At 43.1% G+C, this 16,908-nt stretch overlaps 1 protein-coding gene across 1 annotated transcript in view; it reads left to right on the top strand.

Annotated features, from left to right (window-relative positions):
• Colec12 (collectin subfamily member 12) overlaps positions 1-16,908 on the top strand; it is a 193,369-nt gene that overhangs the window by 19,432 nt on the left and 157,029 nt on the right. Inside the window, exon 2 of the mRNA XM_057788738.1 lies at positions 5,894-5,944. Coding sequence (XP_057644721.1) covers positions 5,894-5,944 — 51 coding nt within the window. The remainder of the gene's footprint in view (positions 1-5,893; positions 5,945-16,908) is intronic.

Raw genomic sequence — 16,908 nt, 5'->3', positions numbered from 1 at the left:
CCCTTCTTCAAGTTGTGCTGGTGAAGGGTCTTTAGATGTCTGAGTTATTGTGGGCGTTGTTGGACTCCTTGGTTTGTGATTTTCCTTCAATTACTTTCTGAAGGGCTGGATTTGTGGCTACGTATTGTTTAAATTTGTTTTTATCCTGGAAAACTTTGTTTTCTCCATTTATAGTGAACGAAAGCTTGGCTGGGTATAGTAGTCTGGGCTTGCATCCATGGTCTCGTAGTTTCTGCAGTATATCTATCCAGGACCTTCTGGCTTTCATGGTTTCCATAGAGAAATCAGGTGTAAGTCTGATAGGTTTACCTTTATAGGTAACTTGACCTTTTTCCTTTGCAGCTCTTAATATTCTTTCTTTATTCTGTATGTTTTGTGTTTTGATTATTATATGACGAGGAGATGTTTTTTTTTGATCCAGTCGATTTGGTGTTCTGTATGCTTCTTGGACCTTCAAAGGAATATCTTTCTTAAGGTTGGGAAAGTTTTCTTCTATAATTTTATTAAATATATTTTCTGGACCATTGAGCTGTACTTCTTCTCCTTCTTCTATCCCTATTATTCTTAGGTTTGGTCTTTTTATTGTGTCCCAGATTTCCTGAATGTTTTGTGATGAGAATTTGTTGGTTATGCTGTTTTCTTTGATGAGAGTGTTTATTTTCTCTATGGTATCTTCATTGTCTGAGATTCTTTCTTCTATCTCTTGTAATCTGTTGGTGGTACTTGTCTCTGTAGTTCCTGTTCGTTTATTCAAATTTTCCATCTCCATCCTTCCCTCGGTTTGTGTTTTCTTTATTACTTCCACTTCGTTCTTCAAGTCTTGAACCGTTTCCCTTACCTGTTTGATTACTTTTTCTTGTTTCTCTTGGTTTTCTTGGGTATCTTTGAGATATTTATTCATTTCCTCTACCTTTTTGTTTGTAATCTCTAATTGGTTGTGGCAGTTTTTCACCTCCTGTTTAAGGTCCTCTATTATTTTCATAAAATTCACTTTTGAGTCGAATTCTTCTAATTCTTCTGTATTAGGGTTTAGACTTCTCATTTCGTGATTCCTGGATCCTGGTGATGTCACGTTGCCTTTCAAGTTGTTGGCGGAATTCTTGCATTGGCGCCTGCCCATCTTTTCCTTCAAATGGAGCCAGGAGAGGCCTGATGTCTTGGACCAGTCTTTGCTGTGACTAACTCTCTAGGTGTATCTCCTCAGTGTAGGGGCAGGAACCGTTCCCTTCCAGGTGAACTCCTCAACACCAAAACATGGATGCTTGGTATTCCAATGACCCGCGTAAAGAAGGCCGAATGCAAGGGGTCGGGCGGGGTCCAGTAGAACACAGGCGACACTGCAGTACAAGCTGGAGGTGCCTGCGCTCCCTTTCGGGGGTTGCTGAGGCCTGCCCGCTGCTCTGGTTGGGTAGCCTTAGTGTAGGGGCGTTTGTGCTCTCTACCGGGACCTTCCGCCCCAGGATAGTACACACTCACCCGTCCCGATGAAACTTCTCGGCACCTACACAGGAACTCCTGGATGCCCCAATGAGCCAGGGACTAATGGAAGTAGGGCGCAGGCAGAGCAGGTCCAGCAGATCACAGCAGAGACTGCAGCCCCAGCAGCAGGGGCCCGCTTTCCCTGGCGGGGACCTTGAGGCCTGCCCTCTAGTCAGGGACTCACTGCTCTGGGTTGGTAGCCTTAGTGAAATGGCAGGAAACTGTTCCACAGCTAAGGACCTTGCAGACAAGGCAGGTTTGGGGGTGGGGGTGGGGGCGGGTGTGTAGGAGAGCAAGCCCTGCAGCAGGAGCTGGGGGAGGGGTGTTTGTGCTCTCTACCTGGACAGTCCGCCCCAGGATAGCACACACTCACCCGTCCCGATGAAACTTCTCGGCACCTACACAGGAACTCCTGGATGCCCCAATGAGCCAGGGACTAAGGGAAGTAGGGCGCAGGCAGAGCAGGTCCAGCAGATCACAGCAGAGACTCTAGATGTGTATTTGTATTCTACATGTTGACATCCAAATATGCCAGCACCATTTGTTGAAGATGCTTTCTTTTTTCCATTGCATAGTTTCGGCTTCTTTGTCAAAAATCAGGTGTTCATAGGTTTGTGGATTTATGTCAAGGTCTTCAATTCAATTCCATTGATTCACATGTTTGTTTTTATGCCAATACCAAGCTGTTTAATTATTATTATTGTTATTATTTTAGCTCTGTAGTAGAGCTTGCAGTCAGGAATGATGATACCTCCAGAAGTTCCTTTATTGTACAGGATTGTTTTAGCTATCCTGGATTTTTTTGTTTTTTCATATGAAGTTGAAGATCGTTCTTTTGAGGTCTGTGAAGAATTGTGTTGGGCTTTTGATGGGAATTGCACTAAATCTGTGGATTGCTTTTGACAAGTTTGTCATTTTTATTATGCTGATCCTACCTATCCAAGAACCTGAGAGATTTTCCCATTTTCTGTTATCTTCAAGACCAAAACACTAATGACAGCCTATGTTGGAGAGGAGGTGGATTAAGGGGAACACTCCTCTACTGCTGGTGGGAATGCAGTCTTGTACAGGCATTTTGGAAATCAGCATTATAGTTTCTCAGAAAATTGGGAATCAATCTACCTCAAGAAAGGATGCTCAATAAGGATTCTTCCTCAGCTATGTTTATAGCAGCATTATTTGTAATAGCCAGAACCTGGAAACAACCTAGATGCCCCTCAATCAAAGAATGGATAAAGAAAATATGGTGCATTTACACAGCAGAGTATTACTCAACTGTAAAAAACAATGACATAATGAAATTTGCAGGCAACTGGATGGAACTAGAAAAACTCATCCTGAGTAAAATAACCCAAACCCAAAAAGACAAACATGGTATGTACTCACTCATAAGTGGGTACTAGATGTTAAAGCAAAGGACAACCAGACCACAGTTCACAGCTCCAGAGAAGCTAGGTAACAAGGAGGACCCTAAGAGGGTCACACGGATCGCCCTGGGAAGAGAAAATAGATGAGATCTCCTGGGTAAACTGGGGGTAAGGAGCGGTAAAGAGGAAGAAATGGGCCCTGGGAACATGAGGGAATGGAATGGCCTTGTTGGGGGAGGGATGGAGTGGGAGAGTAATGAAAGAGATTATCTAGATAGAGGAAGCCATTATGGGACTAGGGATAAACCTGGTACTAGGGAAATTTCCAGGAATCCACAAGGATGACCCCAGCTAAGACTCCTAGCAGTAGTGGAAAGGGTGTCTGAACTGGTCTTCCCCTGTAATCACATTGGTGACTAACTGTCATTCATAGAACCTTCCTCTGGTAACTGATGGAAGCAGATGCAGAGATCCACAGCCAAGACTCAGCTCCAGGAGTCCAGTTGAAGTGAGGGAGGAGGGATTATTATTAAGCAAGGGTAGTGGGTCAAGAGCATGATGGGGAAACCCACAAAGACAGCTGACCCGAACTTGTGAGAAATCACTGACTCCAGACCTAGGGAGCCTGCATGGGTCTGAACTAGGCCCACTGCATGTGGATGACAGGATCTGTCTCTGGTGCATGAGCTGACTTTTTGGATCCCATTCCATATGGTGGGATGCCTTGCTCAGTTGCGGTGCAGGGGGGAAAGAGTCTTAGTCCTGTCTCAATTGAATGTGCCAGACTTTCTTGACTCCTAATGAGAGATCATACCCTTTCTAAATAGTGGTTTGGGGGTGCTGTGGGAGGAGTTGAGGTGGGGAGTGGGAGGAGGGTAGGTAGGGGGAACTGTGGTTGGTATGTAACATGATTTCAAAAAATTTTTAATAAAAGATTACTCAGTCAAGACAGAGTAAAGTCTTGGTATTGGCTGACCCTGTTCTGTTTGTTGACAATCTATGAGGAAAGAACTGAAGTGTTAAACCTTGCTGTGGGATGGATCCTTTGCTTATAAATACCTGGTTTCTGGAGTCCAAATCAAATTCCCTAGCCTAGGTGATAAGTGGACAGCAGTAACATGCTCAAATATCATCTTACCTAGGCATTATAAACACATCACTACAAAGCAGCCCTCTGAGTTGACTCAGGTTCCCAGGAATCCTGCAGTACTTAGAAACATCCTGGTTGTGTCCTGCTGGGTTGAAAAAGACAATCCTAGAAACCTTGTCTCCTCCCCTGTGAGAGGCCTTGAAAGCCAGTCATTTTGAAAGAAGGATGCTGACTTAATGTAAGCTTGGCACTGCAGACTGCTGGATCAGTGCCTTGCTGACCAGCTCAAGAACAAAGAGCCCCAGCTTCAAATTGTTAAACTTGATAATGGTGAAAAAGATACATATTCAACAGAAGCTATACTTTTAATTTATTTATCCATTTTGTGTACCTGCATATAGGTGCATGTGCATGTGTACATTTGGAAGTCAGAGGCCACCATGAGTGTTGGTTCTTGACTGCTTTCTACCCTTTTGTGCTATGTCTCTCTCTCAATCCGGAGGCTCACTGAGTAGGTTAGGCTAGATGGCCAGTGAGCCCCAGAGGATCTACCCATCTCTTCTTCAATAGTGCTGGGATTCCAAATGTGTGTCTCCATGCCTGGCTTTTTAAAAATGTGGGTTCTGGGTTTGAACTCAGGTCCTCATGCTTCTAGAACAACCACTTGACCAACTGAGCTCTTTCTCTCCATCCCCAGAAATTGTATTTTAATTTTGACTTTGGGGTTTTTTCCTAAGATAATGATATACAGTCAAGTCCTTTTGGTAAGGCTGGGCAGCACCATCAGCCCCACCATCACAAGGAAAACAGTCACTACAGTATGCTGAGTTATAGGCACTTGTAAGCACCTAATTACAAGCAATTACAAGCACCACTTGTAATGTGGGTGCTAGAAATAAGGCTTGGTCTTTGGTCTTTTATAAGAGCACTAAGTGCTCGTAGCTGAGCCATTTCTTAACTGCCTACTGTATTTTGAAGCTATTATATTGGATTGCTTCCTTCTGACAATATCCAACATAGGATATCTTAAACTTATAATAATTTTAATACATGATGAATTTATTAGGATATAGCCCATTTGTTGTAAATGGAGGAGTGTCTATTTGATCAGGGTCTCTGGAAATGACCTGGCCTGACACTGTCTGCACAGTGCCTGCTCTCTATCGACCCACTGTGTGTCCCTATGTTTGGTAGAAACACACAGTGAACAATGTTTGGTCCCTTGTCATGTTTCAGTTCAGATAACTTGATGCTTCTTGGTAGGAAACCTGGCTGATACATCTCTTGCCACCATTGTGATTCTGTGTCTAGAAACTCCACAGAAACACTGCCTCTTGGCAGGCTGAGGACCATCTGTTGACCTCAGTTATCTTACAGAGGAGTGGGGAAGACTCTAGTTATCATTTCAAGAGAAATCCTGGGGTTCTGAGATGCTGCAATAGTTGATAGGAACATCTAAAAGGAACAGCTTGAATAATAGCTTAGATAGTTGGTTAATTCTGCCATTCATTCACTAACATTAAGCCTCTGCTCTTTAACAAGCCCCATTCTAAGCAATGGTGGTTTATTTATGTCAGTCTAGACAGGAAACACAATGACAACAGTGAACATACATGTGTACATGCATGTACATATGTAAACAAATGAGGATGACATCAGAGAGTAATCTGAAATGAACAGGTGTGACAGAAAGAGGCTGAATGGTCCAGGAATGCATCTTCAAAGAATCACATTTAACTAGGGCCTGGGTTGTAAGGAAAAGCCTCTAGCCAGCGCAGAGGGCTAATGATCCTCCTCACAAGGCTGGGAGAGGTCCAGGAGCAGAAGGATAACTATTGTGATAGGCATATTGAGGGAAGGGAAAGTGTAGTTGTTTGGGGTCAGGGCAGTTGCATCCTGTCCCAACTGTGTGCTACTGTGCCCTTGCCTGGGCTAACACTTGTGTTTTCTTCTACAGACGACTTCGTAGAAGAAGAGGAGGTGCAGTCCTTCGGTTACAAGAGGTTTGGTGAGTCCTGACAAAGCTTGGTTCCTTTCTCTCACTCGGTATAGAACTCAATAACAGACTCTTAGCCGCGGTAACGTAATAGACTTTGACACAGGTAAACATTTGGGACTTTGAAGTCCCATTGTGGTGGAAAATTGAGCTTCTATGTGACAGGTGGATGTACAACTCTGAGGGTGTGTGGAACAAGAGCTGCATCTAAGCAAAGGGAAGCAATGTGATGTTTATGTGTCTGCCGAATACAGACAGCTCAGCTGCCAATCTATTGGGAAAGGGAAATATGTGGCCAGCAAGGAGCAGAGTCCTTGGAAAGTCCCTCTGCTGTATTCACACCAGTTTCTCTGTGTCTTGCCTGTTCCTAGGTCTTATGCTTATAAATTTAGTATTAGATGAATGGGAGGAGACTTCTTCCAGGGACCTCACTGTGTATGTGCACCATGGAAATAATGGCCTGCAAAGGTATCTGCAGCTGCACTCCTGGAACCTGAATGGTTACATGGCAAAAAAGACAAGCCACTACTGGACGGAAGAGTTTGGAATGGGGAGATTATATTGAGTTACCTACTGGGCCTTAACTGCCACAATGTGTCCTTATGATAAGGAGGCACATGATAAATTTGACACTTAGAGAGGTGTGTCCTACTGACTGAAGCAGGATTGGGAGGATGCTTAAGTCAAGGAATTCTGGTAGCTTCTAGATGCTTAAGAAGGCAAGGAAATGATTTCTTCCTCAGGGCTTCCAGACTGACAACAGTCTATTTGACCCCTTTATTTGAGGCAGCTGAAGCTGACTTCAGAATTTGACTGCCAGGACTGTAAGAGAAGAAATATGTGGCCTTCAAGCCTCCCTGTTTGTGTCATCTGTTACAGAGCCACAGGGAATTACCACTCACCCGCTGTCTCTGCACTGCTACACTGTGATCTATGCTCTTGTTACAGAGCTTGAGTTTGAGGGTCGCTCTCTGCCTCAAGCCATGTCCAGCCACCTGTTCTCAATAAGCCAATTAAAAAGAGTCAAACTAAAAGGAAAAAGGAGAAAAATATTCAGTGTAGCCACTTTGGGGTAAAAAAGATATAGAGAATCCTCGAACCCCTTAAGTCCTCCTCCAGTGTCATGATGTGAGATCAAACTTTAATAGATGGCTAAGGATATGTGCATCTAAGTAGTTCCAGCCAAAATGTGGTCCCACCCACCTGCCCATTATCCTATGAGCTTCTGTCTCATTCTGTAAGGTGATCTGACAAGTTGTTAGAACCATGTGAAGTCTCTTCCTTCTCCCAGCCTGAGATTCCTGGGTGAATTCCCATTTCTTTGGGCTTCATTATCTTAGTAATCTGATAGTTGCATTCAGAGAGACAGACAGGCAGGCAGGCAGGCAGGCAGGCAGGCTTGCAGAAAGACACAGAGGCACAGTGTGCCCTTAGAATATCTTTATTTCTGCCAGGCCTGTTACAGTCCCCCACTTTCTGTTTTAGCACTTCCGTCTTAAGGTGGACTATATAATAAACAAAATGCAAATAGAAACCAAGGTCAGAACACGTTTAGTTAGTGCCAGGTGCCCATGCATAAGAACCAGTTTTCATGACCTCCTGGCTTTTAGGAGTCTGACACAGGCAACTCCATATTTTCAGTATGATACAGGATTTCTCTGTGAAGCTTAGACTGGTCTCAAACTGAAATCCTGCTTCTGCATCCCAAGTGCTGAGTTTCCACACAAGCTCTGCTTTGTCCAGCACAACTTCATTTAGATTTGCCAGAGCCGCAAGGGAAGAAATGTGTGATGTGAGCGGTACCCTGTTCCAGCAGCCACAGGGAGCTAACATTCACCCCACACACCTCCTCAACTCCACGTGGACCCAGCTTCTCAGCCTCTTCAGTGTATCTGAAAACCATCAGGAAAACATTGCTGTTCCAAACACAGTTCAAGGGAATGAAGGGAACAGCTTGTTTTTGTGCCTTGGTCCTAAAAAATAGAGAAGGTTGAGTGGAGTGGAGGGGAGAATATGAATATAAAGAACCTAAATCTACTTCCTATTACTTGAAACATCTTGGCTGGACTTTGGTTAAATTAACAGTCCCCAGCTGCTTTGGCTCCATAATTGTTGTAGCATTTTTTTTTTTCTGTCTGGAACCAACATTTCTGTGTTTCTTTTTGGGGAAAGAAATGGGGCTTTAGTATAGTTATTCAGCCACACGAGACCCATAATTTTCAACTCAGGCTTTGTCAGAGCAACCTGAATCCCAGCTTTCCCTACCTCCTCCGCATAGCAACAGATTTCTGGGTCCATACTGCGTGTTACTCTGATTCCCTTTGGAGAGAGTCACTAAGAAGAATGGTGATAGAATTGAAGATGAAACTGAAAATTACAAAGGGACATGAAAGCACATGGACTCAAACACTGGAAAATAAATATTGGAATGGCTGTATATTTTGGAAATCAGTAGTCGTGTAAAGAACTGAAAGATATTTTTAGATGATCTCTTATAACCCAGGCTGTCCTCAAACTTGCCATATAGCCTAGTACATCCTCTTGCCTCAGTCTATCAAGTGTTGGGGTTGACACGTGTCTGCCAACATGGCTGACTGAGGAAACATTTCTTTAAAAGCAGTGACCAAATTGGGTGTATACCTGTTGCATACCTGTAATTCTAATAGTTCCCGAGGATGAGCCAGAAGTTCATGACCTGCCTGGACAGCTTAGTAAGACCTTGCCTTTGTGTATAAAACCTGAAAAAGGTGTGGGGATGCAAGTCAGTGTCAGAGCGCTTGACCAACAGCGTGAAGACCTGGGTTCATTCCCTCATTCTACAGAATAGATACATTAAATAAACAGCCAAAAATGAAGGTTACAGAATCAAAAGGGTGACACAGAAAACATTCAGTTAATTTTATGACTGCATTATTAGTTCAGTGGGTGGGGAGCTGGTGCCAAAATAAAAATTAGCACATTTTGAAAAAGATTTTAATTTATGGGGCTAAATTATACATGGGGATCGCCAACTGGTGACTCAGAGTCTCCTCATGTAATGAACTGATAACTGTCCAGAGAGCATAAACAGAGAAGGAAGAGCATGAATGCTACCAAGCATCTCAGAAAATTAGGCTGATGCAATTCTGAAAGCCCTTGGGGTTCCTGAGCCTGGCATGGTAGCATACACGTATTGTCCCAGGGCTGGGGAGGTGGAGGCAGGAGGACCAGGAATTCAAGGTCGTCCTCAGCTACATACTGAGTTTCAGGCCTGTTCCATAAGACCCTATCTCAAAACCAATCAACTAACAAAAGGAAAAGGAAGAGAATTCTGCTGGTGGGAGGCTGGACTGTGTTTCTAAGCAGAGATACCTTCTTTCACAGGGCTGCAGATGCGGCAGGTGAGATGTGGGTAGAATGAGTCAAGTGAGTTAACTGGATCTGGGGTTAGAAGATAAGCTTTCTATTTGATTAGTGTCTGGGGATAGGCTCTTACATTAGGTTGAGGTGACCTTTTAACTTCTGTGCATGGGAAGGACACCCTTAGCTCAGAACCGAAATGTGGGCCTAACATCACTATCTAGGCCTACTGGGGAGGCCTAGGTGCTTTAATAGGGCCTAGCACTCTGGCCAAATTCTTAAGGTCAGTAGGTTTTTAGCCAGTTCCTGACTCAGAGCCACAGAGCCTATTCCTTCAGGTGTGAGCAAGCCTGAGGAGCCCCTTTCCAGTCAGGCGTTGGTAGTCTAAAAAGTAGACGGTGTCTATAGTGGAACAGTCTGATGGGCCCTGCCCCTGGTGACTCTCCTTACTGGGAATCAGTTGGTGACACTTATGAGCCTCACCATCCACCCTTATTCCATAAGCTGTTGATGCCAGCAAGGTAGAATAGTCTAACATGCTGGACTTTGGTGCAATGAGCAGGGTCCTAGGTAGAAAGGGGCTGGGTAGGCACTATGTTGTAAAAACAGGAGCTGTACTATCACCTACTAGAGATTTGGGGCCGCAGACTCTTGGCATTTTTGTATAGTCACTTCAGAATATCCAAGTGTGAAACCTCATTCCTAAGGGGTTGGAAAAGGTATGACTTGCCTCTAAACATGGCTGTTGTGTTGGCTTCTATCTTTGCAAAAGGAAGCTGAATACTATAGGAGTTATGTTATTGTTTAATTTTAGAGATGTTTTATATATACAAATAGAATAAAAACAGCTTGAATTTGACATGCAGATGAGCCAGGGTTAATTATCCTTAGAACAAAGGGGCCATTGTTAGAGCAAATCATCACTGAGTAGGCTTTTCCTAAGTTATCCGTCATAGTTATTCAGAACCATTTGCTGTACAAGGTCAAGGTTATTTATGTCATAATATTGGTCATTTTCCAGATTTAGCACAGATTATGATAAGGAAGAAAATGTCTGATCTAGTATATACTATATTAATTTTTTATAGTCATTTATTTTTCATTTAGAAACTAATTATTACATTTTAGTCTCAACTAGGTCTGTTTTCCTTTATGTATGTCAAAGTCGTTTAACCCCATTCTGAGAGTTCTGAAAGGTGTTTAAAAATGAGACTGGTGAAGCCTGATGATTGTGCCACTAATTTGTTCCACAACATAAACTTTCAACAAGGGGAATCTTTGAAGAGTTAATGAAATGGACATTCTCAGATTTTAATCAGGCTTTGTGGGTCAACATCTCTTGGCCTCAGTCTGCAAAGCTAATTGAGGTGTAACTATGGTTACAACTTGACAGAGGGCCTTTCTTGAGACATGAGGTACCAATCTATTGTTGTGCATATGTGCCTGCATGCGGTGTAAAGTGTGGTTTGTGCAGTAGACATGTGTGTACACAGAGTCTAATTGTATAGTCCAGGTTGGGGCTCTTCCTGCCTTGGTCTCCTTATTTGCGGGCATTACAGGAATACATTGTTACTTCTGGGTCTGTCTATTTTTATTTTCTTTGCATAGAATATGCTATTTCCTCTAATGATACCTTTTTATTTATTTCCTAGTCTCTATTGTTGACCGAGGTTTTCTGTCCCACCTGACACTTGTCCTGCCTGATTCCCACAGTTGTTAAGTCCCAAAGAAATCACACAGAGGTCTACATTAGTTAAAAACTGATAGGCATAATAGCTCAGACTTCTTTTTAACTCTTATAACTTATATTAGCCCATTATTTCTTGTCTGTGTTAGCCACGTGGCTCTGTACCTTATTTGGTGCGGTAGTCACATCTTGCTTCTTCTGTGGCTAGGTCACAACTACAGACTAGGACTTCCTTCTTCCCAGAATTCTCCTGTTCTCATTGACCCGCCTCTACTTTCTGTCTGGTTGAGTCGCCTATACTTCCTCCCTGGCAACTGGCCAATCAGCGTTTTATTAAAATACAATTGACAGGGTATAAACCATTGTCCCACAGCACTTCGCCCCCTTTTATTTTTTAAGGAACAAGAACTCTGAAACTAATATCCTTTGTTTAGCTTTTCTCCTGACCATTATCCATAACAACTTGTAAGCAACATTCTAAACAAAGGAAAATATCCATAGTCCATTTTTTTGGGAATGTGGGCGTAGTTTACCAGGCTACTTCCTGTGGTTGGGGCACCGATAATCTTATGGGGATCTAAAGAAAATGTAGAATTATGATTAAGTCTTGACTGGAGTATCCTGTGAGGCTTGATCATCTCAGGCAGCAGTCTTGAATCTGTTCTGGATGTAGAATTCAGACATCTGGGCCGTCTGTTCCTACTGGAGATTTCTCAGCTGGTCTTCCTTGATCAAACCTGATTTTTCTTAACTCAGAATAAATCCATAGCCTCTTATTTTCTGTGGAAACAAAAGCAAAATCACTTCTCCAAAGTAACATATCTTTTGACTTCAATTTTGAAGTCAAGGCATTTACAAAATATTTATGTTTTATTAATCCAGCAGCATTTATATTTAAATGACTCTTAGCAGCTGTTGTTCCTTCCTCAGCATTCAAACAATTCAAAGAGACCATAATAACTTACAGTATCCAGACTCTCTTGTGTATTTTCATCTTTACATGGCTTTATTTTAACCTCTATTTCTTTTTTTATTTTTAGCTTTTTTAGACAGGGTTTCTCCATGTATCTTTGGCTGTCCTGGAACTCACTCTGTAAACCAGGCTGTCCTTGAACTCACAGAGATCTACCTGCCTCTGTCTCCCAAGTGTTGGGATTGAAGGTGTGTGCCACCACACCTGGAATTCACAGAGGTCTGCCTGCCTCTGTCTTCCAAGTGTTGGGATTGAAGGTGTGCACCACACCCAACTACTCTCATTCTTTTTTATTTAAAGGACGTTAACCTTTTTTTCTCTCTCCGAAGCCTGCATATATTTTTAATACACTGTAAACCATTTAGAGGTTTTCATCTTTGAGTCTCTCTTTACTGTATATCTCTTTTCTGACCACATGAGTCTTTAATTTGCTAGACAATATGACTAGGATTAAAGCCACTGCCCATTCTTTAGCTTTAGCTTTCGGCCTCATGGCAGAGGTACCAGCTGGAACCATGTTTGTTACCATGGTGCCTGCTGCCACCAAAGAGCATGCGGTCAGCTTTCATCAACATCACTAAGTGTTTTGTGGCAGGACCTCTTAAAAGAGCTGCAGGGTTTTGCAGCTAATGCTGAGTCAGGAAGCCTCTCTTAAATGAGAGTGCTTGCTTGCCTCTAGCAAGCAGAGTCTACCTGAGAAAGTGCTACTATCAACAAACTGTGCTTAACTCTATTATTTTATGCCTAGAATTACTTCCCAAGCTCTCAGGCTTTATGTGGATGCAGTTGTCCACGTGGGCGCCATTTGTTGACTAAGTTTTCCGTCTCAACACTCTATTTTAAATAAAAGTCATATATGAAAGGACTGGGGGTGTCGTTTAGTGGTAGAGAACTTTCCCAAGTGTCTTTGCCAAGTCCTAGAGTTCAGTTCCCAGCACCACCACACAGTAGTTACAGAAACAAGGAAAACCTTCCCATGACTCTGGAACCCTATTCCCCACTGGTGTCTCCCTGGTTGTCATAGATGCCCCCCACCCCCGCTTCACCAAACCTACTTGGCACCTGTCTGTGTTGGGAGATCAGCAGACTAAAGAAATCTTATTGATTGCTTGCAGTGGGTTCATCGTGTTACTTTTAGATGGTGGCCCGATTTGGTTATAGATGTCCATAATGGAATGATGAAGGAACAAGAGCTACATGGTTCAGCCTATGTGAGCAAGGGCAGATTTAAGGCTTATATTGAGTAGTGTGGGCAGCTGGAAACATTTACTGTTTGTGTTTGACAAACCAAACTGGGACAAAATTGCTTTTGAGAAGGGGGCATGTTGCATGTTGGGAGGAATGTTATTAATGATTATAAAAAAGAAATCTGGAAAATCACAAACTGAAATAGTAGCAAAAGTGAAATGGAAAGTAGTTTGCTAAGGAGAACTAGAGGATTTGGTGAAAATAATCCAAAGGAACCAATGAAAATTACTTAGGGTTATAGTCTAAAAGAGGTGTACAATTGAAGATGACATAAAGAATGTCCTTGAATCATTTTGCTTATCCAAAACTTCATGGGTCTCTTAGAACTATAGTTTCTAAATAAGCTTGGCTTTTCCTTTCCCTAGAAAAATAATTATGAGCTGGGCAGTGGTGGTATGCACTCTTAATCTCAGCAGAGGCAGAGACAGGATAGGGGATCTCTAAGTTCTAGGCCAGCCTAGTCTACAGAACTAGTTCCAGGACAGCCAGGGCTACACAGTGAAACCCTGTCTCAACAACAACAACAAAAAAAAATTCTTTAAGAAGAAAAATAATTTTAGATTGAACTGTTGTTATTATTATTACTATCATTTTTTTAAGAGTTGAGGTACTTGCTATATGGCCCAGGCTAACTTTTGAACCCTTGGCTTCAAGGAACCTTCCTGCCTCAGCCACCCACCACAGTCCTCTCAGCAAGAATCCTCTAACAGTTTAGCCCACACGATAAACTGAAGCACCTGAAGTAGGTACTGAATAGAGAAGCAAGCTGTCACTCTGAATGCCCTCATGTTCCTTCTCATGTTTGCCATCCCCTCCTTTGAGGCCATCCTCGAAAGGGATAAACTTCAAGTTTGAGCTTCCTTTAGTTAAGAGGTTTATGTAATGAAATATATTATTTCTTTCTTCTCTTTATTTTGGGACAGATTCTTGTTATGGGCCTTAAACTTAGGATCCTCCTTTCCCAGCCTCCACAGTGCTGGGATTCCAGGTGCCTGCCATATCTGGCTTCAGGAACTAAAAAAGCATAGAGCAGGGGACTGAAAACATGGCTTAGCAGTTAAGAGTACTTGTTTCTCTTGTAGAGGACCAGGGCTTGGATCCCAGACCCACGTAGTGGCTCTCAGCCAGGGATCTAACATCCTCTTCTAACCTTTGTGGGCACTGTGTGCATATGGTGCACAGATGTGCACACAGGCAAAACACTGTTACATAAAATAAAAATAAGTAACTCTTTAAAAATAAGTATATAAAGGCATAGAGTACCACTTAGACTTCTGGAAGATCACCACAGATATATGCTTGGCTACACACCTGGAAAGACATTGATTGTAAGCACTTGGTAAGTTCCTGTTTTCACTTCAAAAATTATGTGTGGTGTGGTGTGTGTGTGTGTGTGTGTGTGTGTGTGTGTGTGTGTGTGTGTTCCTGGGGCTTGACTCTAAGGCGTATCTTGTGCTAGGCCCTGTCATCAGCCACACTCCCAGTCCAGTGCAAAGTGCTCCTCTTGGTTTCGACAAGAGGACACTGAACTCTCTTGTAAAGTTGCTCAGAATGGACACTTGGCTGCTTGGCCTGTTTCTCCACATCTGAGACTCTTCAAGAAGCTTGGATTCATTTTTGAATTTGAGGAGGGTGTTGTGTGACATGAGCTCCCCTGACCCTACCCCCATTCCATTCCTGGACTGATTAGCTGGGCAGTGATGGGAATGCCAGGAATCCAGGAAAGTCCTTGTTTCCTGTGGGGAGCATCTAAATGAGCCCAGCATGAGGCTGTCCTTTCAGCGGCCCCACTCCCAAGCGTCTCTGAGTGGGAAGGGGACCATGGGAGGAGAAAAGCTAACCCTGGGAGACAAGTAGAGGGCAAGGGAACAAGGTTTGCCTTGGTGCTCTTTGAAGGGCTGCTTTGAAATGTTCAAAGCCTTTTGCAACACTTAGTGGGAGGGGGTTATTGATTCATGTTTCTGATTTTATAAGAATTTGGTGTTAGCTGGCATGTGGAGAAGAGGATGCCAAGTAGGTTTTCAGACTGAACTGCCTGGAAGGGAAGGGCTCTCAGGCAGGCAGTGGGGTTCCTAAAACTAGAGGAGTTTCCTGGCTGTTGCTTTTTTTTTTTAAATAATTTGAGATGATTTCATATTTTTTGTATCATGAATGGTATTCACAGCCTCATTTGCCAACAGAATGTACCCCAGTACCTCCCCACTTCTCTCTTACAGAGTATTCATTGGTCAAGCAAGATCCCTGCCAAGCATTTTTTTTCTTTTAACAAGTAAATGTTGGTCAGTGCATTTCCTTGTGATTAAGGCATTGATTTTTCTTTTTCTTACTTCCTTTTTAAATCATTTTCATATGAAAGAAAGGGTTGCATAGCCTCTCTTGGATATCTTTTGTATGCCATGCAATTTCAACTCTTCATTCATTTAATTCTCCCCAGTATCCTTCAAGAGGTTACTTGGGATTTATAAAGGAGGGACTGAAGCTCGTGGGTCAAGTGTGACCCAGACTGTAGCTCAGTGGTAGAGAGTGTGCACTTAGCATGAAGGAGGCCCTGGGTTCAGTGAATCCAAAGAATCACAAGGAATCCCAAAAGGAAAGGCAACGTTTGAATTCAGAACCCCATCTTCCTTCCACTGACACCTGAACTGACATGACAGAACTGAGGTGACACCTGAACTCAGACACTTCAAGATTCACTGAGCACCCCAAGATTCTGGGGATAAGTGATAATGGTATGTGCATGTGGACTCAGCCACCACCCTTTACAGCTGGTTTTCTATGTTGTATTGTCATTGTATATGGAGTAGTGGCCCTGAAGTTTCCAGTTTCAGCCTCAGCCTCACACAATGCCCCATCCCCACTTTTGTTCATGGATAAATCACAGGGAGTGTAGAGAAGAAGAGGAATAATTATTTGTTTTTCCAACAATTAAGTCGAAGTTGAACATGGCTTGTTTTTATTTTTTGGAAAAATTAGAGAGAAAACATCTTCTCAACTGTTTTTTTTTTTAAACCAAGAAAGCATGAAGATATTAGGTTGTTTCCAGCATGTGGTTGTGGGGGAGGGGTGGGAAAGAGTTATTCTGTAGGTAGTGACTAAGCAAATTAAAATGGAAAACTCTGGAACTTTCCTTTTCAAGCTGATCTTTTGGAGGTCTCTTGAGGAAAGAGTGCTGTCTTGAACTGAGGATTTGAGAGTATACCGTAGAGCTTTCAGTGTACCAAAGTGACTCTCTCTGTCACTTTGCCCTGGTGTCTTTGAGGTAAGGAAGCCAGGCTTTAGAGCAACCTTCTCCTCCTGCTGGCTCTGCCCTCCTCCTTCCTTTAAGGCTTTGTGGAAACATGAAATACCGTGAAACTGTTCTCTTGTCCTGTGCTTTTTGAGAAAGGTGGTGTGCCAACAGATCTGAGCAGCTCCCTTGAAGCTTGGGAAGAGCATCTCAGCTAAGACCCAGCACGGGATGGAGCCCCACTGACTGCAGTTTCTAACCTACCAGGAAGCAGAGATCAGCTTGGATGAGTTAGCCCCTCTGTTGTACCACATCCTCTGCGGTGACACTAAGAACAATATCTTGTGTTAGAAAGACCTGTGGAAATGGTCAGAACGTCAGTGCTGCAGTTCTAGTGGGTGAGGAAGTTGTTTCTGTGTTTCTTCTGGGGAGCATAGAAACTGTCCTGGAAAGGCCTGAGCATGCTTCCCCTTAGGTATCTCACTGCTCTGCAGAATCACCAT

Source organism: Chionomys nivalis, chromosome 14 (genome assembly GCF_950005125.1).
Source record: "Chionomys nivalis chromosome 14, mChiNiv1.1, whole genome shotgun sequence".
NCBI lineage: Eukaryota > Metazoa > Chordata > Mammalia > Rodentia > Cricetidae > Chionomys > Chionomys nivalis.
The sequence above is the reverse complement of the archived record's forward strand: the minus strand, read 5'-3'. Positions and strand labels throughout refer to the sequence as shown.